The sequence below is a fragment of the Corvus hawaiiensis genome, chromosome Z (assembly GCF_020740725.1).
Source record: "Corvus hawaiiensis isolate bCorHaw1 chromosome Z, bCorHaw1.pri.cur, whole genome shotgun sequence".
NCBI lineage: Eukaryota > Metazoa > Chordata > Aves > Passeriformes > Corvidae > Corvus > Corvus hawaiiensis.
Window position 1 is genome coordinate 22485293 of NC_063255.1, and position 27367 is coordinate 22512659.

The 27367-nt window shown below is 43.3% G+C and overlaps 1 protein-coding gene across 2 annotated transcripts in view; it reads right to left on the reverse strand.

Moving 5' to 3' along the window:
• The window catches only part of LOXHD1 (lipoxygenase homology PLAT domains 1), an 82779-nt gene extending 55698 nt beyond the window's left edge, over positions 1–27081 (reverse strand). The window contains exons 1-12 of one of the 2 annotated variants that reach the window (XM_048292691.1): positions 26977–27081; positions 26450–26642; positions 25465–25625; positions 22451–22745; positions 21773–21927; positions 20278–20411; positions 19229–19377; positions 17817–17921; positions 16971–17099; positions 11547–11728; positions 7253–7369; positions 2623–2785 (exon numbers count right to left, since the gene is read on the reverse strand). In XM_048292691.1, the coding sequence (XP_048148648.1) occupies positions 2623–2785; positions 7253–7369; positions 11547–11728; positions 16971–17099; positions 17817–17921; positions 19229–19377; positions 20278–20411; positions 21773–21927; positions 22451–22745; positions 25465–25625; positions 26450–26642; positions 26977–26994 (1801 nt within the window). In that variant the 5' untranslated portion in view covers positions 26995–27081. Of the gene's footprint in view, positions 1–2622; positions 2786–7252; positions 7370–11546; positions 11729–16076; positions 16242–16970; positions 17100–17816; positions 17922–19228; positions 19378–20277; positions 20412–21772; positions 21928–22450; positions 22920–25464; positions 25626–26449; positions 26643–26976 lie in introns of those variants that run through there. The other variant, XM_048292693.1, reaches the window with a different exon arrangement.
• Between the last annotated feature and the right edge of the window lie 286 nt (positions 27082–27367).

The following is a 27367-nucleotide window of genomic DNA, read 5'->3' on the forward strand; positions in this document are numbered from 1 at the left end:
TCCCCAGATTTTCTGCTTGTTGCTTTGTAGAGGTTTTTCTTTCAGGTTTCTGATTCAAAGACTGGAGCATCCCGGGGCTGACACTTGCTGACTTCCCTTTTCTCCATCTAATCAATGCCTGTGTGTTGCTTTGATCACACAGTTCACGTTTAAAAATGCACAGAATCATCATGGTCATTACTGGATGGGAAGTCGACAGAGGTGAGGGAACTCAGCACCTTTTCATAGGGAGGCTCGAGGGACACAGGTCTGAGAGCAAGTCATTCAGTGCTGTGAATCTTCAATACTCCATCTTCCATAAACAAAGACTGGGAATTCAGAAGTGCAATTACTACAGGAGTTAATGGCATGTATCACTATAAATTCCCCAAACAGACAGAGAACAGGTTTCTGGGTCCTTTTGCTGAGAGAGTATTTAATTAAGGAAGGGCTGGAGCTATGCTGTTTAAGTACCCTTTCTCTTTAGCTTGCTCAATGATGAGACAATAAAACCTCATCAAGCCTTTAGTAATGTGCTTTACCAAACCTGTTAAATACTCTTATTTTTATTTTGCTACTCTTCCCCCAGTTATATGGGGAAAACAAACAGTTACTGAAAGCATCCTCTCCAGGAAAACAATGAGGGTCTGTACAAGTCTCTGATTACCCTGGTGGCACATGAGCCATGGAGAACGCCTCCCTGCAAATCCCAGGGCAATGCAAATGAGCAAGAGGCACAAAGTCTTAGTTAGGATTCTGCGTGCGCTAACAACGTTGAAGAAAATTGCTATATAGTCTTTTTCTTCTTTCACAGTAAAACCGACCCTATTCTGCTTCATCATCCATGAAAGGTTTCCATTGATTTCTCTGAGAAATGGATCAGAGTCATCATCTGAGCACATCCACCACGACTCTGTGCAGTGCTGGATTTTCTGGTTTGCCTCTTCACATACGTCCTACAGAGTTAGAGCTCCGTATTTGAGAGGCAACTTCTACTCTAGTAATGAAGGAAGCAATGTATATTGTCTAATTAGTCAATGCACCCCTCTTTCGCCTTTGCTTGATAGTTCCAGAGACCTCTAGGACTAAAATGCAGCCAATTATATCATGATCCTCAGAATACCACAAGCTGATATTCCATCACTATCATTTACACTGTTTACTGCCTAAGATGTATGAGGACTCACAGACATGCACAATATTTAATTCTTGTCCCAGATATTTTATATCTAAACCAGAAGACCCCAAACTCAGCCCTAGCTTCACACCAGAAGAAACCTTGAGTTATCCAAAAATTATATTCCATAGATTATAAAACTTGTTTTCAGGCTTTGCCTTCAGAAGGAAAAGTGAGTCACCCACGTTAATTAACAAATGGTAACTGATCTAAGGTAAAGCAACAGAAATTAACAAGTTAAGGAAAATGTCATGAAGGCACCTAGAAGTCATAGAATCATTGAATCATCAATTTGTTTGGGTTGGAAGAGACCTTTAAAGGCCACCTAGTCCAACCCACCTGCCATGGGCCATGACACCTTCCACTGGACCAGGTTTATCAGAGTCCCATCCAACCTGAACTCAAATGTTTCCAGGAATGGGGCATTCACTGCTTCTCTGGGTCACACTTGCTGGTGTTTTACCACTTAGTAGTTGATATTAAAATTGTCTTTGCCTCTGCAGGAGAAGAAATCTCCCATGAACTACCATGTAGTTCCTAACAGGAGGAAGGAGGACAGCAGTCTTCCTCCCAGCAAGGCACCTCTTCCCTTGGCAATGGAAAAAAATCCATATTAATTCCATCCTGACAATGTTCTACGGTAAATGCAAATCAGACTCTGAAAGAAAAGAAACAGACAGAGAACTTATTTTCTCCATTGACTCATCTTGTTGCCAGATGCAAGAGTTGAGAATGAAAATGGCAGCTGAATTCTTTTTGCTCTGCTCAGGATGAGGAAGTCCATGACGTCTCTCAAGGACATAATGAGCTCTGGGTGCGAAAAGGAGATTCTTTTCTAGAGGAAAAAGAGGTACAAATAGCTGGGCATACAGAGAAGCAATGATTTAGGGGTGAAATTTCAGTTCTTCTTCACTTGTTTCAGCTACTGATAAGGCCAAACACTGAACGTCACCACTTTATAAGATGGGCTCAGAACTGAATAAGAATTTATTCTCCTGAGAGGCAATTTAATGAGGTGACGGTGGCTGCAATGACCCAGATTTCTAAAGGTTATGTATTTGTACCTGAAGGGTAGTAGGCAAAACAACTCTGGAGGGAAAGAAGAGAATTAATTAGACTCATAGGATAGGAAAGGAAAGGGCTAAGTGCACAGGACAGGTGACGTTGGGCAAATGAGTGAAGATGTTAACACAGCCTGGAAAACAAGATGTAAGAATTTTGTTAGGCATCAGAGGAGATATGCAAACTATGGGTGTCGAAGGGTGTCTGTGACAGGTTCTTAAAAGCTTCACCAGAAAATAATGATGGTATTGCACAGGAGTGCTCCAGGTGTGAGAGAGGCCAGAGAACGGGAAGGGAAAGTAGAGTTAACAGTCATATCAGCATTGCACTGAACCACACATCCAAATGTTTTGCTCCAAAAAAATCAGATAAATCATCCCTACCTACTCCTAGGATTATATTACCTTCTAAAGCATCTTCAACTTCTTCTTCTATCTGCTTGAGTGTCCCATCCTTCAGGAGCTTTTCAGTAAAAATATCAGATGGCACCAGTTCTCTGATAGTCTCGCCATCGTCTTCAGACTTTGCAAGCCATCTTTCACATGGAAATGTGACAGTTTCCGAGCCCTGGAGTAAACATGACAGAGGAAACCTCTTCAAAACAACATGAACACACGCTAGCATTTCCCCTTTGAAAATACTCTGACATGCAGGCAAGGATTTTCAACTCACATATGTGTGCGTGTGCATGTAGAGGCAGACCTAAAATAGCACATAGAAATGTATTTCCTCCAGAAAGAAGACATCTGAGGACTCTCAGAGGAAGCACTGAACATGCAGCAGAAAACAGGATTCCCAGTGGGTGTGTGAGAGTGGCTGTATGGTCCAGTAGATCTCTGCCCTTCCCAGTATTAGAGCTTGTAAATTCCTAATCAGGACTGCACTTTTCCTGCTGAAGCTATGTTTTACTAAGACTCTGGAATTCCTCTCCAACCCTTATTCAGGCAGCATTTTCTTTGAAGCCAGTAGAGCTTTTTTTTTTTTTTCCCTGAGCTCAATACTTCATGATTTCACCCTATAATTCTGTGACTCAAGCTGGGTTCCAGGCAATTCCCATACATGCAATAAGAGGAGAAAAATACTGATTTAATTTTTGATCTTTTGTTTTGACTTCACTTTGGTGGAAACAAATATGATTTATATCATCAAACAGACAAAAACAACAGAACATGTGTTTTCCACTTGGTAAACAAAATTAATCCCAGACTATTCATTAAGAACAGACTCCCATAAGGCCTCCAAGATGGTAAGATGCAGGCAGCTTTCTGAGTGCTGGGCACCCCAGGCTATGACTCCATAAAGAGAGGGGCATGAGCCACCATGCAAGATACAGAGGCCACAAGTCTGAACAGAAGGGAAAAAAAAGGTAGTTAGTTTTAATCTCACAGTAAATAAATACAGAAAAAAAAATGGCCCTTTCTTTGCTGACAAGCTCATCATTTATCTCTTACACAGCACAGGGGTCTCCTGCTTTTTCTAATACTCTGTGTGCCATCACCTCCATATAGAACATACCAGTGGATTTAACAGAATGCAAGAGGTGTTTGGGTTGGGCAGGACCTTAAAGATATCTCGTTCCAAGATCCCTGTTATGGGTAGGGACACCTTCCATTACCCCAGGGTGCTCCAAGCCCCATCCAATTTGGCCTGGAACACTTCCAGGGATGGGGCAACCACAGTTTTTCTGGGCAATCTGTGCCAGGGCCTTACCACCCTCACAATCAAGAATTTCTTTCTAATATATAATACCCTGCCCCCTGTCAGTGTGAAGCCATTCCCACTTGTCCTGTCCCTCTATCCTTTGTCCAAAGTCCCTCTCCAGCTCTCTTGTAGACACCCTTTATGAATAATTTCCACATTAATTACTCTGCTGTGATTATTTATCAAGCCCATACAGGGTCCTTTTTTACTATTTAAATACTAAAATATTAATTACTAAAATTAATGGTAAGGGAAGGGAATAGATCTCACTGTAGCAATCTTGAACATTGTTGACACTGTGTACTACAGCGCTGTACTGCCTGGAACTGACACCATCACTGGGGAGGAATAGCTTGTGCATCCAAGATCAGATGTGCACTCTGATCACAGCTAACCTGGAATGAACAGGTCACAGTGTCACCACACAAAGATCACAGGGAAGTTGGTCTGTGGGAGCAGAACCCCTCCGAGGGGCTTGTGTGACTCAGTGTTTTGAGTCCTCAACAGAATCATGCTTTGAGTACACACAGCCCAAATCTTCTGCTGTTAATGAAACACCATTTCTCCTCCCCTCTGCTGCTCCCTGCAGTGCTGCTGTTTAACCCCAGACAGAAATATTTAACTCCATGAGGAGGTTTGGAGAGTGGCATACAAAATGGTGTCAAAGAAAACTGGCAGCACTTCAGGTGATTTCACATCTTTTACTTTCAAGTGTTATTTGTGCTATACAAGCAGAACACAGCACCTAATAACCAGCCACAATTCCTGCCTCCTCATTTCTGCACTGGCTGTCTGACCACTTAACCTGCATTATCTCACTGTACGCCGAGCCGATGAACAGTGCTTATATCCACACCTGCAGGCTGGGAAGAGAAGGCTTTCCAGAATGATGCTTCAGTGCTAGAACTCTCTTCTCCTGACAAAGATCCCACTTCAGTCACATTTCTCACTGAAGCTTTCAACTGCTCCTGAGCATTCATACTGTTGGCTGTATGTGCCACTGATGCAAACACTGTTTATTTGGTAACAGGATATCTAGGGACTGGAGTGACTGCACAGTAGGGCATTACATGCACTTTCTGCAAGAGTTAATTGTGTCATTATTGATAATCACCATGCCATTGCCACAGTTTTCATTGGGGTTTCCCTATTAGTGACTGTATTAATATTTAAGTGATGTAAAGTGCACTGGTTTCTATCACCCACAGTAAAATCCTCTTGCAGCCCTGAACAGATTTTTTTCTTTAGTCTGGACCTAAGCTAGAAGCAGAGTATGATAGTGTGCTAAAAGTCAGTGGTTTTCCCTTCTCCAAATTGTAACAAATGAAATACAATTATCAAATATAATTGGCATGCCAAGACAGTTTTTGCAGAGTGCAACAATCCTAGTTTCCTACCTAAGTGCTTTCAATTTAATCTGAAAAGTTACTGACCTCATTTTTCTTTTGCAGCTCTATAGATACATCTAGACACATCTTAGCAGTCTAATCAGGTAGCACAGCTTTTAGAAGCACTGGCAGCATATTGCTATCCTGTGGCAGGTCATAATATCCTGCGGCTGATCAGCGGCATCATGCAGCGCTCTGCTTTCTTCTTTTTTCCCATGCCATAATCAAAAGATCAGCAGAATTGTAAATCTCTCCATTCTCAAGTTGTTCAGGGTTTTCCTCCCTTCCTCCACCTTCAGGTTTCTCACCATCTGCCCTTCAAAGCTGCTGCAGTGACTGAGGAGGGGGTGCAGCCCTGAGACCCTCTCTTGGCAAATTGAAGAGCACCCAGGATGGAGCTCTCAAGCACTTCCCAAAGTGCTCAGTTTAAGGCCAGTGTAGAAAGAGGCAGACCAGGAATCTTTTTCCCTCGGTTTCCACATATTTGGGCATCCCCCTCTTCATGTTCCCCAGCCTGTGACCAATAAAAATATCTCTGAAAATAGTGTAAACCTGTTCATTAACCTAACAAAGCTGTACAAGGCCAGGTTAGGCAATACACTGAGAGTCTGACAATGTCAGACTGACAAAAAGGGGATCATGAGGAATAATCTGAGGATATTGGCTTGTGAAGAAGCTTGTTCAGGAGGATGGAGAAGGGAGACAAGGGAGGGGACTTCTCACTCTTTGTAACTCCCTGACAGGAGGTTGGAGCCAGGTGGGGGTCAGGCTTTGCTCCCAGAGCACAAGGGACAGGATGAGAGGAAATGGCCTCAAGCTGCACCAGAGAAGATTTAGACTGGATATTGGGAAAAATTTCTTTGCAGAAAGGGTTGTCCAGCCCTGGCACAGCTGCCCAGGGCAGTGGAGGAGTCCCCACCCCTGGAGGGATTTAGAAGCTGTGTGGATGTGGCACTTGGGGACATGGGGCAGTGGTGGCTTTGGCAGTGCTGGGGGCAGGGTTGGACTTGATCCTGGAATTCTTTTTCAACCTAAACTATTCCACGATTCTGTGGTGGGGAGGGTTCAGAGAAGACCTTTGAGGTGACTGTGTAGCAAAGAGAATAAAACATTTGTAAATTTTGAAGGAGGAAGCAAGATGAGAAGTAGGTTCACCATGACTGAGCAAGCAGGTGTTTTAGAACTTGGTGTTAGAAGTCACTTGAGGAGGGGGCAGACCTGAGGGGAAATAAAAGCTGACATTCCTTTGGAATAAGGGCGAAAGAGCCCAGGTCTTCCCCAATACAGCTACTGCTCCAATTCGGGACCAGCCCTGAAGAGGCGATTTTCTTTGGAACATCCCCATAGCCAGATTCATCCCTGTTCCTATAGCCAGCATCTGAAAGCAGGGTTGAGGAACACTTTCTTACATCGACAAGGTCAAGGTCACCAATCTGACTGTACTGTGTTAATCTTGTTCACATGAACAGCAAAAAATCCTAACATCTAACCTGACTTTTTAAATGTGATTCAGGGAGTTGCACTGACAGGCATTTTACTTGTCTTAACTGTACTGGCTCCTTGAATTTATGAATTTATTCTTCCAGAATTAAGAGACTGATGAAATTGTTTCTTGTTGGTGTTTGGCAACAATACTTTTTTTTTTTTTAAATGGTGCACCCACTTTCCACTTCCTTCCCTGCCATCCCTCAAAACAGAATTACACACAAAAATACGAAGCTTTAAAAAAGCAATTATTGCAGAGCCTTATCATCAACATTTGAAGAACAAAACATGATAACACACATTTGTTGTTCCCAGATCCCCAGGCTCCAGCAAGTTCATTTAGTGTGCATTGCTCTTCAGGGAGTCGTTTTTCACTGTTAATCACACTGTGTATACAGAAGATGCAATCTGGGAGATGGAAGCGGCTGCTCGTGGGGATGTGCTGGGATTCACAGCCTACCTTCCCGTTTGGGAGCAGCCTCCGAATCGTCACCCGGTCCAAATGCCACCCCGAGTTCAGCCCTCCACCATTGTGACCTATGCGAATCTTTTCAATAATGTCACCAATGTCCTCCAGCTACAGAAAAACAAAAAAACAAATAAACAAACACCACCAAACAACACCCAAACCAAACAAACAGAAAACAAAAACATGAAAAAAGGTGAAATATTATGGCAAGAACAACTGGTGACTTCTGAGACACCACTTCTTTAGCTTATTTCATATTTTGCCAAGCTGTTTGAAGTCCCAGGGGAGAAAATATTAGTGCTGATGTCAATTATGGAATCATAAAATAAAATCCTAGAATACTTTTTATTCAAAGGGACCATAAAGATCATCCAGTTCTGCCCTCCAGCCATGGGTAGGGACACCTTCCACTATCCCATGTTGCTCCAAGCCCTGTCCTTGAATACTTCCAGGGATGGGGCAGCCACAGCTTCTCTGGAAAACCTGTGCCAGGGCCTCACCACCCTCACAGTCAAGAATTCTTTCCCAATATCCCATCTAACCCTGCCCTCTGGCAGTTTAAAGCCACTGTTTTTTTTCTGTCACTATCTGCCTATATAAAAATATCCCTCACTCTCTTTACTTTCAGCCCCCTTAAGGCCCTGCCAGGGGCTCTGAGGCCTCCCTGGAGCCTTCTCTTGTCCAGTTGAACATCCCCAGCTCTCCCAGCCTGGTTCCAGAGCAGAGGGGCTCCAGCCCTTGGAGGATGTCTGTGGCCTCCTCTGGAGCTATGCCCTAATTTGCATTTTAGCTAAAAGTTTTCCCTGTACTTCTGCTCCAAAATGGAGAGAACCTTGCTCTGCACAAATTGAGCGACACCATATGGGACAGGTCTGGTTGCACAGCAGCAATCTTGCATCTCAGGCTTCTCTGCATGAGTGGAAATGAAGGCAATTGTTTGGAAATTTCCCCTGTACTTGGCACCGGTGAGGCAGCTCCTTGAGTGCTGTGTCTAATTCTGGATCCGTCAGTTCAAGAACATTGAGGGGCTGGAGCGTGTCCAGGGAAGGGAACGGAGCTGGGAAGGGGCTGGAGCCCCAGGAGCGGCTGAGGGAGCTGGGAAAGGGGCTCAGGCTGGAGCAAAGGAGGCTCAGGGGGGACCCTGTGGCTCTGCACAAGTCCCTGACAGGAGGGGGCAGCCAGGGGGGTCGGGCTCTGCTCGCAGGGAACAGGGACAGGAGGAGAGGGAACGGCCTCAGGCTGGGCCAGGGAGGTTTACTTTGTACATTAGGAAGAAATTCTTCACAGAAAAGATGATTAGACACTGAAATGGGATGCCCAGGGAGGTGGTATAGCCACTGTCCCTGGAGGTATTCAAGGAACAACTGGACATGGCACTCGGTGCTCTGGTCTGGTGACAAGGCGGCGATTGGTCACAGGCTGGACTAGATGATCTCAGAGGTGTTTCCCAACCTAATTGATTCCATGATTCTATGAAATTGCAATGCAGCTGCATCTTAAATTGCTCTTTTTATATCCCTTTTCTTTTTAAACATGTGTGTACACTCTCTTAATGCTGGAATAATAACTTTGAGGTCAAAGTACTTTACAAACAGCCTGGCATTTTATATTATCTCTCCTGTTCTGCCACAGAATCCCAATGCCATTCTGAGAAAGTCAACAGGATGACTGCCTTATGAAGTTGCTACTGAGTTTTTTATGCCTCATCTTATTATTTGAGTAATTTGTTACTAGTTCATTACTTTTAATTCACTTCCCTTTCAAAGGCTCGAACAGGAAAAATTGAAATTTGCTCCTAAGTATTAGTTTTTGGTTATTCCAGTGCAAACTTTTGTATGGCTAGCCTTCAAAAACCCAAGTCTGGCTTCAAACCTTTGCATGTAGAACACTGAGCTGTCCTTCTGTTCTTGGGGCCTTAGAGTCTTATTTTCTTGCAAAACATGAGAAAAAGGAGCATGTCAATTTGCATCACTGTAGACACTCCCTTCTCTCCCCAGCTGACAGAAGGGTTCCATACCGAAGCAAAAGCAGCAGTAGTTTTAGAAGGCACCATAAGTCAGTAAGACTGCACTACCCAAGGAACCCACACTCTGAACAAACTGAGTTTGACTCCATCAGCCTGGCTCCGACTTTAGGCAGCATAAGTTACACTACAAAATAATGAAACGATCCAAACTCATTTCTAAAACTCACACACATGCACACAAGTATACATTAGGGAAAAATTATTTTTCCTCTTTTGTCCTGTCCAAATACTCATCTTTCAATGAGACTTCTAGTCAATACTTAGCAATAAAATGATGCTTGAGCAGTCAAGATCCATGTTAAAGAAGAAGTGGGCTTTACCCTGCTGTAGGCATCTCCAGCAAATCTTCACTTGGAAGCACAGCTAAGAGCAGTCTCTAATCCTTTGTGCCTCTTTTGCAAAATACAAAATGATAGAGGCAGGTAAAACCACAAAGCAAACAGACAATTCCCAGTTTGTGTTTTCTGAAACCTCCCAAATAGTTTTTAAGGTCTGTTGAACTCCAAATTATGGCTCTACACAAGCAGGTGAAAGAAAAATATATTTTGCTTTGTTCCCATCTCCTGGAGAAAGAGGAACTGGTGAAGTGAGAATGAAGTTTGGGGACAGGTTAATATGATGTTATAAATCTGTAGAACACACTGCATTTTCTCTCACTTAATCTAAGAAAAGTACTGATGTTTTAGATTCCACCAAAATTGAAATAAATCTTACACAATAAAGACTTAACCAGAACACTCTGTGTAAGATTTATACCTGTGGATTAATGCAACCTCTATTATGAAAAATTGTGTGGAAACTCCACCAAAATAAGTCTTATTCTTTGTTTTAAAGGAATCACACAGGGGATTTATTTTATGATTCATGACATGTAATAACAATGTGGGCTGCAAGTATTTTAACTTGTAAAAAAATTGGTTTAAAATTTGCCTTCAATTACAAAAACAAACCAAACTCAAAACAGAGAGAAGTTGTAAGATGCTCTGTGAAGTCTGTGTTGGTGTTGCAGCCAGAAGAGGAAGGTAAGGGCATGAAGCAGCATCAACAGGATAAGCCAGAGCAGGTCTGCTTGTATTTTTTGCCTCTCACAAATTTTCAGCAATAAGAATATACTATGAATAGGAATTGCTTAATACTGTGGATGTAAATGAGCTCACTCTTTGATGTGCACTGGTTTACTTTTTGCATACAGTTGTGCAAAGGCTTCAGGAAATACTGAGCAAGGTCTTTCAAAAAGTTAGGCCCAGGTATTCAAAAATTACATTGTCTACAGGAAAGTAGTTTCAGTAGACAGGAATGGTTTCTCTGTCTGAAGAAGAAAAAGCATTATGCTTCTAAGTATTGCAAACTGCAAGAGAATAACAGAATGACAGAATATTCTGAATTGGAAGGGACCCACAAGGATCATGGAGCCCAGCTCGTGGCCCTGTACAGACACCCCAACAATCCCACCCTGTGCATCCCTGGAAGTGTTGTCTGAACCCTCCTGGAGCTCTGGCAGCCTGGGGGCCGTGCCCATTCCCTGGGGAGCCTGGGCAGTGCCCAGCACCCTCTGGGGGAAGAGCCCTTCCCTGATACACAACTTAAACCTCCCCTCCATGCTGTTTCCTCAAGTCCTGTCTGCTCATGGGAGTGAAGAGATCAGTGTCTGCCCCTCCTCTTCCCCTCACGAGGAAGTTGTAACAGCAACTCAGTCTCCAGCTCCCCCCTTCTCCAGCTGAACAGACCAAGTGCCCTCAACTTCTCCACACACAGCTTCCCCTCAAGGCCCTTCACCATCCTTGTGGCCTCCTTTGGACACGCTCTAACATCTTAATGTCTTTTTTATATTGTGACACCCAAAAGTGCCCTCAGCACTCGAGGGGAGGCCACCCCAGCCCAGAGCAGAGCAGTGGTGACTGAGGTGGGTGAGACCAGTGAGGAGCAGAGCAGTGGTGACACATCCTGGTTGAGATTTCCACTCTCATTGTCATTCTGGAAACAACCTCTGGCCCCTCCCAAGCCTGGAAACACATCCTCAAGCCAGTGGAGGTGAGAAGGAAGGAGGGGCAGGAGCTGACATGACCTTCCTCATTTGATAAAGGGCCAGCTGCATTTTGTGACCTCCCACATCTTTGAGAGACTCATCTCAGGCATTATAGCACTTCCTCTTGGTTAGATAAATCGGATGGTTTTACAGTACAAGAACACAGAGTACTGAGGGAGTCTGTTCCTTATCATTGCATGCTCCCCCCAATGCTCCCCATGCTTCAATCTTACCTCCACAATGAACTGATTCACTGAATTCCTTTCAAAATACATCCTTTGCTCTCTCTTGTTGAGGCACAGGGATTTTTGCTGAGTGCAAATCCCATCACTTCCATAAAGAACAATGAAGACATCTGCATCTGTGCCAGCTCCAAAAATATCACTGGTATACACCGTGATCTCGTAAGGAACAACTGGTTTAGGAAATGGCAGAAAACAGAAACAAGCCAAAAGGAGTTAGTAGCAGCATAGCAATGCTCCTAAGAAAAAAATTAATGAAACAAAAAATGAATTATAAATCTCAACAGTGGAAGAGGAGAGAGTAGGAATCACACACTTGTGGTCAGTTAAATTATCGAGTTGGTCAGTCCTATGAGAATCCAAAGGAATTTCCTTCAATAAGGAAGTTCCTTTCCTTTATAAGGCAAATTGGCCTTGATCTGTGTTCATGTAATGAGATTTTAAGTTAATCACGCTACACTCAGTATACCTGCCATCCAAAGTTACTGAAACAAGATTTACTTCATCAGCTCAAGAGTCAAAGGAAAACATGAATTCACAAATTTTTGAGCAGCAAGGAAGATGGATGAAGTTGAGACAACTGGTGGCAGTGAAAAATATTCAAGACAGTCTTATTGATAAAAAAGTCCTAATATTTCCATTACTAAACATATGACAAAAATCCATCACAAGGAAGTTAATAATTCCTCTGTTCTATTTTTCACTTAGTACCACCTCACCCTGAAACACTGAGGCAAACAGGTTAAATTCCAACCCAGACCCATGGTGAATGCAGAACAGTAATGATCAAGACCATAAATACTCCCCTATCTTATTCCTGTGGTTTCTTCAGAATGTACCATGACCCGAAAAACCGATGCGTCCTTTTGTTCTATTCTATCTTCACAGCTTCTTCAGTCCTGAGTCCTGCTAGAGTATGACTCAGACTTGCTCAGGAGTAAGGCTGACCCAGGAATGTGGGAATAGGGGCTCTGTTCCTGGCTCTGCTATGGATTTGCTGAATATATCCCCAGTTTTCAAGGTGAGATGATGCTTAGCTCACAGAGTAAGAAACATGGGTTCAGATGCCTGCACATCAGACAGGTGTGTACATCTCCAGATGTAATCATTAAAGTCAGTACAGTCTGAAGAAACACTCTGTCAAGGAATTAAGGCATCTTCATGGAGGTTGGCCGAACCACTCCCCAAATCCCACCTCTGAATGACCAAATAACCATGACGGCAGATCAGACACTCCACTGTAATGAGAACATGTGATGTCAGGTATGCCATCTGGCAAACTGAATCCTGTCCCAAACTCCTTTAAATCCTTTCTGAAAGGAAAGGCTTGGGCATCACTGAACAGCTGCAGGGACTTCTCCTGCCTCAGGAAGACACTATCCCTCAGTGTCGGTACCCATAAGCACAGCCTTCACCACCAGGATTCTGCCACTGCCACGATATGCCCCTGGCCATTCCTCTCCCTACCACCCCTAAAAAACTTCCATCCTTTCCCATCCCTCACTACAATCGTCTCATCTGCTTGTCCTTCTCACCCTCCTACTCTGCCACGACTTCAGTCATTTTTGCTCTTTACGTTACAGCAGTTCTCTCTGTGTTTCAGATTCAGCATCTCTGTTAGGGTAGAGAAAAGGCTCCCAGCACCCTCTCTATTACTATTGGAGTAACTGACTATGCATACAAGAGACTAATCATTCATTAAAAGCTCAAGCTCTCTAAATACGTCTCTCAGGAGGACACAGATGAAGAAGTTTTCTTCTACAGAGAGTCAGCCTGGAGGTACTCAATATTCTTTCTGCCCAACCCAGTGAAATCTGCTCTGCTGTGCTGCAAGTAAACTGGAGTAGTTTCTCCAGATTGTAAGAAGAGGGGGGAAAAAATCCTGGAGACCAAAAATCACACACTATGCGTTATGAATTAAAAATTATCCTCTCTGCTGAAGGCCGTAGCACTTGCTCTTGCTGCTTGAATATTAACATCAGCTTAGAACTGAATCAGCAGAGCAGCGCCCTAACAAGGTCACCAGCAGCACAACTTTCAGCTGTCAGACGCCCATTTCATTTACATGGCACTTTTAAAGCTGTATCCCCACAGGGATGATTTTAATTGGACTGTGGATGACATGTTTTCATCGTGAAACAGTTCTGGCACAAGTCATCATAAAACAAATCAAGCTGGTTTAGTTACCTCTGGCAAACTGAAACCCACAGGTTAATTGTTAGGAAACCAGAATGTAGTAAACAGCACAGTGGGGATGGTTCAAATGGTGAAAAACCCTAAGCTGACAGCGAGCCTGGTGCAAACTCTTTACCAGAGAGGCCTGACTGCTTCCAGAGGCTAGGTGTGGACTGCTGACAAAAATCAGGTTAACACGAGCTATGTACTCAAAGGCACAACATGCCAGAAACTCCTACATCACTAAAATATTCAGAGGTATTAATAAATTATACAGTCAACATCTGCATCAAAATATATATTGATTGGGATGACATGGAAAAAAGAGATGAGAAGCACGTACTGAGTCTCTGGGTTGTATTCACTCCTATAAAAGGTATCACTGCACCTATTACTCAATTTATGTTGTCAGACACAAAGACATGGAATACTGCATCCAGCTCTGGGATCCCCAACCTAAAGAGGACATGGAGTTGCTGGAGTGAGTCCAGAGGAAGCCAAAAAATCCTGCAAGGGGTGTAGCATCTCTACTCTGGGCACAGGCTGGGAGAGCTGGGGGTGCTCACCTAGAAAAGGTTGCAGGGAGACCTCAGAGCCCCTGGCTCTACCTAAAGGGGCTCCAGGAGAGCTGCAGAGGGACTGGGGATGAGACATGGAGGGACAAGACACAGGGAATGGCTTCCCAGTGCCAGAGGGCAGGGCTGGATGGGATATTGGGAAGGAATTGCTGTCTGTGAGGGTGGGCAGGCCCTGGCACAGGGTGCCCAGAGCAGCTGTGGCTGCCCCTGGATCCCTGGCAGTATCCAAGGCCAGGTTGGATGGGGCTTGGAGCAACGTGGGATAGTGGAAGGTGTCCCTGCCCATGGCAGGGAGTGGAACTGGATGAGCTTTAAGGTCTCTTTCACTTCTGTGAACCTACTACTATTTCTTCTATTTGACTGACAAAAACACATGAGGGAGCAAAGAGAATCCTTTCTTCTGCTCCAGATAGTTCGGGTAAAGAAGGTTAGATGTGAGAAATAAAAATACCTTGGTCAAAGAATGGGTGAAGCACAAAGACATGACAGTGGCAGATCCTCAGAGAAGAAATTATTTCAGCTTAGAGACTGCAGGATACAGGGACCTGGATGTGGGAGGGACCTTTAACATGAACCACTGTGCTCGCAGTAAAAAAGAAGGAGGCAAAACAGCCTGTATGGTTATTCCCACAACTACTTGTGAAGAAGGAAACCGTGGCAGAAGAAGGGAGTTTGGGCAGCTCTAAATTTTGATATCTAAATAAGGAACTGCAGACAGTAAGGCTTTTGATACTTTTAATGCATACATTGGGGATAAGGTGAGAGGGGAGGCAGCTTTTGTGTGAAATTTTTTAGCTCTTCTTACGAATGGCCAAGGAGGAACCTGTCAGGAAATCAACTCCCAGGTGTCAGACCTCATCCCTCATCATTGTGGCATCCAACCCAACCTAAGGAAGAAGTGGTTCTGGCAGTACCCTAATGGTGGGCAGAATTTATCAACCACTTGAAATGAAGCAGATCAGAGAGGGACAATCCAATAAAGTCCATGAGCCTGTACTCTGCACACAGTCAAAGACACTTAGGAGAGGGGAGCATGAAAAGGGAGAAGGCTACAAAATAAGAAAAATATTTATTTCAAGAAAACCGTGTTATCTGATCCTCAGTATCCTGCAAACAGGAAAAGAAGCTGCCAGAACTGAAGAGTTTGAGTTGCTATTGCAGACTTGAAAATTATAAACTTGTACTCAGAACGAGCTAAGTTGGGGTAATGTTTACCCCAAACATTAATTCAGATGGGAGTGAAGAGTAAGGAAAAATTGGAGAACACTAAAAGAGGCAGACTGGTACAACACTTTTAGAAAAGAACCACAATAAAGAAACTCTGGAAGAGGGTCTTTCAGCAAGAGATGGGTGTGCAATGCCAAAGGCACTGGAAGAACTAAGACTTGGAAGCAAGACCAGACTGTCTCCTTTGACAACAGAAATGGCAATATTCGAATGGAACAAGATCAAAGGGAAACTGGAGACGAGGAAGACAGCTTGGAATGAGCAGAGGACTTGGAGAGGATGGGGAAATAGGAAGAAAAAGACAGTCATCCCCAGCCACATGACTTCTAATGATTCTCTGATTTGGCAAATGCAGGAAATGTTAATCTAGAGCACCCAGAGGAACCTTCTGGTAGTAATTGGAATAGCTGGCATGTGATCTACTTATAAATTTTCCAAAGCCAGTTCAAGGGACAGGAGAAATCTATAAAACAGCATGAAATAGTGAGATTTTATCTTCTGCAATGATGGGTGTATCCTGGGGAAATGGCATTCTGCTCACATGGGATGTACTCTACTGTCTGCAGTTCTGCAGGGAAGATAATTCTCTCAATGGCTCCATCATCCTCTGATTTATCCAGCCAGCGGCCACAAGGGAATTTGAGGCACTGTCCCAGGGATGGGGCATCAATCTCCACCCATTCCAGAAACCAGCCAGTTGAATTACCTGTGGTGGAGAGATAACAGTGAATAACCCACGAAGCCTTTACAGACAACAGCAAATGAATCACCGCATGCCAGACCTCTGAGAAATAAATCTTTCTGTCTTTTGCCAAAGGGAATATAGAATATATGACATAAAGATCATTGGATGCAATTGCCCAGGATTGAGCTAAAAAGCTTTATAATTCTATAAGCGTCAGGCTAAAGATGTGTGTGTGGAAATGCCAATTACTGCATCGCTTTTATCAGTTGGCCTCTGTAATAATACAGAGCAGTTATCAACAAACCTGTCCCTTAATGCCCCACAGGGGAAGAGATCCATGCATACCTGCACTGCCTCCCTTGCTTTTAGGCAGGATTCTGCCTAAAAAGCAGTCAAAACACCACCAAAAACTTAATAAAGATATGAGGCAAGTCTGTGGGTGCCATGCAATAAAAACAAATACGGGGTTTGGTGATATCTGTGACATCTCTCTAAAGATGTGGCTGTAGAACTATAGAGACTCTTGTAGAGGGAGAGGGTGCAAAGCTACCTGCAAGCTGGCACCACTGAGCTCATAATGTCACATGGGAATGGAGTTAGCAGCAAAGACAGTAGCAGCAACAGCCAAAGTGACAACAAGGATATGTCACCAAAAGGTAAATTAAGTTTGGGGTCTTGGAGGCAGGTTATTTTATACAGCAATGCACCCAGTGCACTAGAAACACTGCATTACAAAGCAGATTATCTTACCTGTATTGTCATGGCCTATCTTGATTTTTTTCAGGTCTCCAATATCCACAGATTCCACTGTAAACTCATCTACCTTCCCACGCTCAAATTTGTTCTTGTTAATCTTTGAGGCCTTTAGGCTGACTATCCCTGTTGTGGCGATGCAAAAGGACATTGTTTAGCATGTGAAACAAATCCTCTGGGAATGTCAATAGTGGAACGAGGGAAGTGGCTAAAATGCAAAAACTGGCTTTTCATCTCAAGATCTGAGCTTTGTCCCTCCCTCTGAGCCCAAGTCTGTATCAACACCCAAAATATACAGAATTTCTCCCTTGAATTATCCTCTGGCAGTGCAACGACGACAATGTTGTCATGCTGTGCTCCCAGCTAAAGAAATCAGTGCTACCCATCAGATGTCACTCTCACAGGCATCCCAGACACTGCACACACGTCTCACTGCTTCCAAGAGGATTTGCTCATCAGCTGATTAAATACTTCTGGGCCACTCAAAGAGGCAGAGGAGGGTTGGGTTTCAGGAGCATGCTGATTCACTGCTGAGGAAAGCAAATCATCCACTGTATTCACTACTCAATAATGTAGTCCCAGTCAACTGTGCTGTTTCTATAATTGAAATTAAAACCTTTAGACCAGCAGCTGGTGCAAATCAGCATCGCAAAGTTTGGCAGTGATTTACAGCAGCTGGTGCCATGCTCCAAGTTACCAAGATGTGTGGACCGACTGCGAGAACATGAAGTTGTACTAAAAAGAGTGAGAAATGGGTATTGAGGAAATGAAAAGAAACCATGACCTGTCTTTTCAGGTATCAAACAGGGAGTTGTTATCCTGTTCCATCATTTGAAGCCATACCTGTATCGTCTTTACTTCCATAGAGTGTGATGAAGACATTGGCATCTGTCCCAGCATTCTTCTTGTCCCCAGTTTTCACTTTCACTGTGTATGTCGTTGATTTAGCTGCCAGATAAAATATCTTAATTTTAGAGTGTAAAGACCAGGAGTTTACTTTTCCTTACATAAATGTGTGCTTGGTCTGAGTTTTGTTTTGCCTGATCACAGCCATGCTGTAATCTCTAATTCCTGTCCTATGCTGTGGTAGCCCTTGAGGTGAGCTGGGCTATCTGATTCCAGAATCTTCTACTGCTCCAGTCACTCAGCATATTGCCTGCATATCTACAGATAAGAAATGTGCTGAATCCTTCCCATTTGCTTCCTGGGAACCTCTAACCCTCCTCAAAGCTGCCTCTGACTATAATATTTCATTTAAAAAAAATCTGAATGCCTCCCCTTTATTTCATTATCATCAAATAATATATGTGCATATAACACATACCAGAAGTTGTGTACGCTGACATATACAGTTCATATTCACAAACAGACCTTTCAGAACAGCATCAATAGGGAGGTTTCTACTGCACCATGGTCTAGAAAGTGCAGTAAACTCATAAAAAAGGTGGAAAAGTCTAATATGGTCTTCACTAAGCTGCTGTAACCTCAAGATTTCCAAAATGGAATATTTCCTCCCTAGTTAGACATATCTTTCCAAGATGCTGGTCAACCAGCACATCCTTCTGAACCAAAGGGATAAACACTTTGTGGAGTTTTTTTGATTACACAGCTTTTGGGAATTATTCATATATTTAAAAGCATCTGAGGGGGAAATAGGGGAGAGTTTAAAACCTTTCACTGGCTATGAAACCAGTGGAAGTGTTTGGCACTCAGCACCTTGCAGGATTGGACCAAGGAGTGTGTCTCTGCTCTGTGGTTACCATGCAAAATTATTTACAAGTGAGGCAAAGTTATTTTGGAGGAAGCAAGCATCAAGATGGAAAGTGAGATAAATTTAGGTCCCTTCCCTTTCTCTGGGTGTGTTTTCTCTCTGCTCAGTTTCATGTTGGAATGTTTAACCATTACAGTCCATGATGTGAAGTGAATGAGATTTTTTCCTTAGCTATTAGCCACCAATATACATTTCAGTTCAAAAATGATGACTGAACACGTTACCCGTCTTCCTAGCTTTGTCACTTTGGGTCCAATCTTGCAAGATGATTAAATCGACTAAAAATGAGGAAGGTCCACTCCTCGGAGTCTGACACACACTTGACACTTCACTCAGATCTGAAATTTTCATTTTGGGGCAAAGTTACTCACAACTCAGTGAGTAACTGCTACTGATAACTGCTAATGCCCTCAACAGCACTAACAACTTGGTTCCTTTCCAACCCCACACTGGAAGAAATACAAGGCCAACATATATATTCCACCTTTCTGTTCCAGGCCCAAAGTTGCAGGAGACTGGCTGTCATTTTCTGAATCTTTCTTTACAAATGCTTCATCCACTGGGACCAGCTCCCTGGCAATCTGACCGTCATCTTCCTCGACTGCCAACCACCTCTGGCATGGAAAATAATACCTACAAAATGACAGCAGCACCCGACGCTTACACAGGACTTCACAGGCTTTAATAACATAAAAAAGCACAGATCAGAGGCTACTTGAAGAAAAAAATAAAACAACAAGATTACTCAAAGCTGAGCAATACATCTGTTTTCATCCTTGAGATCTGGTGTTTTTGGGAACTAAATCCATAAATAGGTTAGGGAGCACATACTACAAAGCGCTGTTTCTGGGCTGCCAGCCCCACATGATTGATTCATTTTAATTTCACTCCCAGAAAAAGTTTAGTAACTTGAAGGAACCTCCAGTCTCCCAGGCATTTTATGTTTATGAAGACTGGACCCATCTTGTCCTTATGAGTGGTCCCATCCATCAGAGCATTGTGCAACTTTTAAGCGTGTGATTTCCAGCATGTTCCAGCTCAAAGGCAAGCCTGTATTTCAGGTTTAGATCCAGCTGTCTGTGGAAATCACGAGAGTTTGCTTAGATCAGAATTTTCTTTTGGCCCAGACATTTACATTAAGTACAAAAGGCAAACAAAACGTGAGCTCAGAGTCTTCCACAGTGGGGCCTAGAAAGGAAATGTTTGAGCGCAGCCTCTGCTCCAGGAGGGAGAGATGAGTCCCTCCCTGGAGAAACAGAAAAAAGCTGAGGTTTCCTTTCAAACACTGCTGATTCTCAAGTCACAAAGGTGCTGGGACTGCAAAACCCCCCCACAGGTACCCCAGAATGGTCCCACGCTCTGTATCATGGCACAGTGACCACAAGGCTCACAAAGGATGCCCGTTCCCTGTAAGCTGGTGAGGAGCTGCAGTGATGCCCTTCTGCATCTCCTCTGCCTCCCCACGCCTCTGCAGGCTCCTGAGAACGTGGCCCCTTTTCTGACCACAAGAAAAGGGCGCAACAGGCTCCTCACGTGGTGCTCTCTTTGAGGTCAATAATCTCTACCCTCTCCAGGAACCAGCTGGGCCTAGAACCAGAATTATCGTGGCGGATTCGCAGCTTCTTCAACTCTCCCAGGTCAATGGCTTTGATGGTGAACACATCTACCTGCACAGGAGGCAAGAGGCAAATGACTGTGTTTCCAAGAAAGAAGGAAAGAAAGGCAGTAAATGGCCAAGGGTAGTATTTTTCCCCATTAAAAAATAGCTATTTGTAGGTTCTCTTTGTACTCTTTGTGTGGGTGTACAAAAATAGCGACAGAGTTGTGAGGTCTCCCATTAACACTCATGTTTGTCTCCTACAAGGCAGTAACAGCCTTGGAGCTGCCTACCCCTTCACTCCTTTCTTTACCTCATCCCAGTTTCAGGTTCCTATAGTTTTTCTCTCTGCTAGATATCATTCCTTTCAGGCTTAGTATTTTCCCACAGACTGAACCTGGAACTGGACAAAAACATGTTGACTCCATGGAAATTCTCCTGCACATCTCTATGTGGAATCTTAGAATATCCAGAGTTGGAAGAGATCCACAAGAATCACGGAGTCCAACTCGGCTCTGCATGGGACAGCCCCAAAATACAGCCCATATGCTTTATTTCAAATATTTCAGAATTTCTTCCTTTTGTCATTTACCACAACCAAGAAGATAATTTATTAACTGTGTTAGTGTGACAGGATGGTCCTTGTTATCATAACAGTTTAAACATCTTAATGTGATTAATATGTTGGCAGACTTTGGGTTTGTACTCCCAAGAGTAAGGAGCATTACATTTGCAGCTTGGAGCTCTTCCCACTGAATGAAGAACCATGTGCAGGTTGGAGTTTCACCAGTGCCAAGCTCATAAATCACAGCTAACAGCTTATTTAACAAACTTAGGCTCTTTTTTTTTTGTGGTTGCAAGTTTTCCACAGCTGCTTTTTGCTTCTATAATTTTTTGTTCTTCAAAATTATTCCTTGGAAAACTCCTGGCTATAACAGTAGCTTGTTAATTGTTCATAACATTTTTATAGCAAATACTCAACATACAAGAGATGATCTTTAATTGGATTGGATTATAATGTAATTACAGCACACTGTGTAATACTGCTTTTATTCCCTGGCTTGTTGGCTAGAACATTTAGAATCGTATTTGCATCTAAATATGTACATACTTGAACTGCCCCACAAATACCCTCCAATATTAATTTAAAGTTTGTAAGCTTTAAGTATTCCTGAAAAGAAGCATTACTACCAGAATGTTTACAGGAAGTAGATGCAGAAGGTGATTCCAACACAGAAGTGTTCTTCAGCTTATCATTCAAATGAATCTCCCCTGGAAAATGTTTTGAGGCATTTTGCTTTATATAATGTATTTCAGAAGTAAAACACATTTGAAAGAAGTGAGAAGAGACTGTATTGAATGGCCAGCAAGTCAACCGAGAGAACCCTGCCAGCCTTCTTCTCGCTTGAGTGAGTGGAGTTCATGCATTACCTGTCCTTTCTCAAACTTGTTGAGGTTATTTGACCTTTTCAGCTGGCGCTCACCCGTGTCTCCTCTTTCCATGCCATAGATGCTCAAGAAGACATTAGCATCCGTCCCAGCCCCCCACATAGTCCCAGTGAGAACGTGGACTTCATATGTATTTTCTGCAAGTGAAATTGCAAAGGCAGGTCAGAAGGACCCCAGAACTGGCCGTGTTTCATTGAATCCGTGTCTCACCGTGAAAGTGTGTAACCCCTGAAATGCCAGCACAGAAAGAGTTTGCCTGGACTTTGTTGGCATCTATCTTAAAACATGAGGAAATCTGTCTTTCTCCAGCCCATCTCCTTGGCCATAACAACAGTTACATCTTGCTAAACTCTCAGCCACAGTGGTAACCTCTGGGACTCTTGATCCAAGTGCCCCAGACGACCTTTGGTGAACCCTATAGAAGTCCTTTAGTATATACTGATTTCAGGCTGTCCCCTCTATGTTCTGCCTCAGTTTACCCGCCATCCTCTTCCTCCCTAACTTGATCCACCACAGCATGGGGTAAGATACAGTCCATGCCTGGGGCAACGGTGTGGTTGTGGGGGATAAATGGTCCTGCCAAGCAGCGCAGTGTGGTTATCATCCTTTGTGCAGAGGCAGGATACACACATACACACACACGTTCCCTCTGGTATTTACCCTCCAGGTCAGATTCTCCATCAGGCACCAGCTCCACCACGAGCTCCTTATCCCCTTCATCCTTAGCCAGCCAGCGATGTGCCACAAAGGTGTAGACATCCATCCCTCCTTCTGCCTTGGTGTCTTCCTCTTCCTCCTCATCAGACTTCTTTTTCTTCTTCTTTTTGTCAGACTCCTTTGCTTTCCCTGACAGGCGCTTCAACATGACACTTTCCAGGAACCAGCCATCCCCAATGCCTGTCCCGTCGTGGCCTATCCGAATCTTATAAATCTTGCCAACATCTGCAGCCTCTCTCTGCCACCAAGGGAAAGTCAGCACCCAGGGGGATAGAAGACAACCTTAATTTCATAAAGCGCATTCTCAAAAATGAGGATCACCACCTCTATCACACAAAATATCTGAGCAAGGATAAGAACAATTTCTTAATGCAAGTTTACCTTTATTTTTTCCTTTCTGCTTTACTATTTCATACTTTCCATTACCAAATCTCATCGGAATGCACTGAGCTGAAGACATTCAGAGCAGCCGTGGTGAGGAGAGGATCTAAATCTGTGTTTATTTGGCTCCCTCCTTCCTCACTCCTCTCCTTACCTGTATTGTCTCTGTGCTGTCACTAAAGATGATATGATATGATAATACCACACCAGGTTTTTACAGATTCTCAGTGCATGAGGTATCTTGAAAATTAATAATAAGATGCCTTTCATACTCAGCACAGGATATGAACCCAGCAAGAAGCAATAATGGTGCAGTGAAAAGGCAGTTAACTCATATAACCTGATCTCTGTCTCAGACCATGGGTTTGGAGGGCCCTTCTCCTTCCTTCTCAACTGGAAAATTAGAGAAGTATTTTCTCACTTTGCTGATGTGCAGAGAGGATGCAATCATTAGTGGTTACAGTGCTTCAGTGGCAGAAGGCTGATCAGTAAGAAGATTTACATCCCTCTAGTTATCACAGCAGACAAATACCTTCTTGGTTTAGATTATCTGTCCAGATTACTACGTAATGAAGTTGGATAGAAGACTTTACTCCACATGATCCTTCAACAACCCATGACTTGTTCTTGATGATTGCTTATGCTGTTATGCAGTGTTTATGTTATAAAACTCACAAACACATGCTTCAGGCTAAAATCTGGAACCTGGCATGTAAGGTTTTAGTTTAGAAGTGTTTTGTAGATTAAAACAAAATCAATTGCACACAAGATGCTTATCAGAAAACTGAAATTGATCCCACTGTCCTGACATAAAGAATGTATCTTTCCTTACACGGCTTTACCCTTAGATTTGCTGTAATCATCCTGCATGCCTTGTCCATGACTGATGGCATTTCCTATTATCATGTAGCCCACAGAATCTTATTTTTGCCCGCGTTCTTTTTGTAAATATTCATATAGTGAAAGAGATAGAGGATCTGTTTATTAATGCTCCAGATCTTCTGCCTTGTGTGCTTATAAAAAAATCACAGAAATGGGCATAATTTTCAAATCTGGCAATAAATATCAGGGAAAGGATATAAGCACAGCTATGTAAACAGAACACTGTACATATGGCTTTATTATAAATCTGATATTGGCTAATAGATCTTACTCATAAATTTTATAAAGCTTATTTCCTTTAAAATTGGAGAAACCTAATCTTAAAATTATAGAGGGTTTTTAAAAAGCAAACATTTATAAGGCACTAGTCATTTCAAATCCCCAAAAACTCATTAAAAATGGATAAACATCAGTAACTCCATTCAGTAAAGCAAGAAAATGAGGCAGGAGGAGGTGAACTCATCTCAAAAATACGCATTACAAAACTGGTAAAGCTGTGGATAAAGGCACCTCCATTTGGCCACTGACAGCAGGAAGGATATCTTAGTCTTGATGATTCAGGGGAGCTTCAGCAATTACCTTCAAGCTTAACTGTGCTGAGATGGATCCACCCTCTGTGGGACTGCAAATTCATAAGGCACTGCTGTGCCAAGCCTTGTACTGTGAGCACATATGACAGATGTGCCTTAAATCCTGCTTCCATCTGGACTCTCTGCTTCACTGTCCAGATGTTGGTCTCTCCTTCAGTACAGGAGGATGTGGCTCTGATGTGTCCTGACAGAGCATCGTGTCTTTGCTCTGATCCCACATCAGGGCAAGTGCAAAGACCATTCATTTCTCCCAAACCATGGATTCTCTGGACAGAAACTCCAAGCTCACAAGGCAGAAAAGAACATTGGTCCAAAAGGGTGACGATGCCCGACCATGTCATGGTCCACACCTGCTGCTCAGCCTCATCAGCCCAGGACCTCTTGCTGGATTATCCAAGTCCTGGCTCACTCCCTTGAGTTACGTCGGAGGTTTCTCACCCCTCCAAACACTCTCTTTACTGCTGGGCTGCTCAGAAAGAGGTGTGGGCTCTGCAGTATAAACCTGACTTCTGACCATCCTGGTACCTGGAGGACTGTGCTATGCACCTCGAGCACCAGGACTGTGCAGTGCCCACTGGAACAGCGCTACAGGCACTGTAAAATCCATGGGGCATTCACACATTCACAGGAATTACAGCTGCAAACCTTCGCAGGGCTGACATCTGTACCCGTAGTTAATGGTGTGTGTGACCACGGGCAAACCTGGGATTCCCTATATTTTTATACAAGTGTGGGTTTTTTTTCCCCAGCTACACAATGAGAATTGGCAATAACATGTGGTCAGGCCCAAAGTTTAAAGCCTTCTGAGATCCTTTTGAAAGTAAATATAAACAAATACTGCTATTAGATCATAAATTTCAATGACAGCTTTGCTAACAGCCCCTCAGAAGATGAAAGTCCCTCCACAAAACACAAAACCCCATAAAAGAAATAAAAAGCCTTCCAAAACTATGGGTAGAGGACAGTAGATACCGCCAGACCTGCAATTTTCTTGAAAAGTCTTTTTTTTTTTGTATCGTTGGGCCAATTATTCTATTGATGTCTCAGCTTTGGCTGATCATTTCTTTCCCCTCTTAGAAGTGTCAGTGACTGCCTTCATCATACCTTGAAGATATCTGTGGCTCCCCTTTCAAAGTTGTTGGATCTGTTTTCTAAGATGATCAATTCCGTTTTGCCAGTCTCACCATAAATCTGCATGAAGACTTTGGCATTGGTGCCTGCGGCTCGTACGTCTCCAGTAACTACAGACACTTCATAGTTTATCACTAGTCCAAAAATAAAGCAATTAAATCAGCAGAGAAACTCAGATAACAACATTCCCGGGGGCTCAGGCTCGAAATGAAATTGACTTGTCTTAACAAATGTCCACGTAGCCAACCATTTGCCCTTATCCAATCTAAATGTGAGATAACAGAACTCTTCACTGAGGACTAACCTAATAGTTTTCCTTTTACAAGTAGTAAGCCAGTGTCAGAGGGGTGCAAAACAGAGCCTTAAAAGGGAATTTTGTTTCCGTACTAACTATAGAGTGGTTGAATGGTCTCCTTAGTACAGTACGAGGGAGGGAGTTACAGAGAGCAGGGGAAAAACACAGCATTCTTTCTCAGGATCTGACGGCAAATTTTAACTGTAGCCTTAGAAGAAAATGGGCCTACTGATAAAAGTCAAGTGGCCAGTAGGGATTTGGCACTTATTTATCAAAAAGCTTCTCCCTTCCAGGAAACGGGGTAATAAAGACAGGATGGGACATGTGCCTGTGCAAGAAGAGAAAAAAGGACTGGGGCAGATAAATGTAAAAAAAAGCAGAACCCTCTGATATTGCAGTGAAGAAGTACATTGTCTTGTGCTGTGTTGTGCTGCCCAGGATGTAAATTTTTCATAAGGTCACAGGAAATGGAGATGAAAATCTCTGTAATGTTTTCCCAACCCCTTTAAAAAACATGAGGAGAATATTTTACTTTCCTCACCAATATAAGCTCATAGCGATAGTGACTTTTGGTTGTAGTGCCTAACACAGTGGTGACCTTGCCCTCAAGAACAGGAGCAATACATATTTAGCCCTAGCTAAACACAGCACATGTTCTCTTACATTTCTCAGTAGGCAAAATCTCACTTGGGTAGACCTCCACCTCCACCCTGCCATCAGCCTCATCCTTGTCAAGCCATCGGTTGCAGGGGAACATGTACTGCCTTCCCTGGACTGGAACTGTGATCTGGACACTGGCCAGGAACCAGCCGGACCGGAGACCCACATTATCGTGCCCAATCAGTATTCGGTTGATCTTTGAAAAAAGCAAACAAAAACCCAGAGGGCAGGGAAAAAAACGCAACACAACAGAATTTGCTTGATGTCTAACAATCTTCTTACCCTGGCACTGTGTTCTTCCACTGTGTTCATGTAAATAATCTATATGTGTATTTAACTATAGACTTAAAACACTCCTCACATGCCAGCATGCACAATAGATTACTGGTGTAAAACCTATGTAAAATTTGTCTCCTAATATCCAATGTAAAGATGAAAGGTTCTTTCATCACATTCAATATTGAGTGTTATTTTGATTCTGAATTCAGACACTTGCACAAAGTATAGAGCCACCTGCAATTAATTCTTACCTTTCCAATATCCATCATATCTAGGGTAAACTCATCCACTCGACCACGTTCAAAATAATTGCCTAGATCATTATCAGAGACTAAGAGAGGCTCTTTGCTGGAGTCTGCTTTTTCACCATAGAGTTTGATGAAAACCCTGGAATCTGAGCTGGCACCAGGGATATCTCCCGTCTTCACGCTGATGTGATAACTGACATCTGGAGTAAGATCAATGTACAAAACACAGACATGAGTGGCATTTCCAGTGCCCAGCCAAGCAATTGGCTTCAAACAAGATATAGGGGAGGGAAGCTCCAGATACAGACACAGAAAGGACTTTGTCCTCCATTCATGTATCCAGCATTTTAGGGCCACACTGGAGAAGCTGTTGCCCCTTGGAATTTTTCACCAA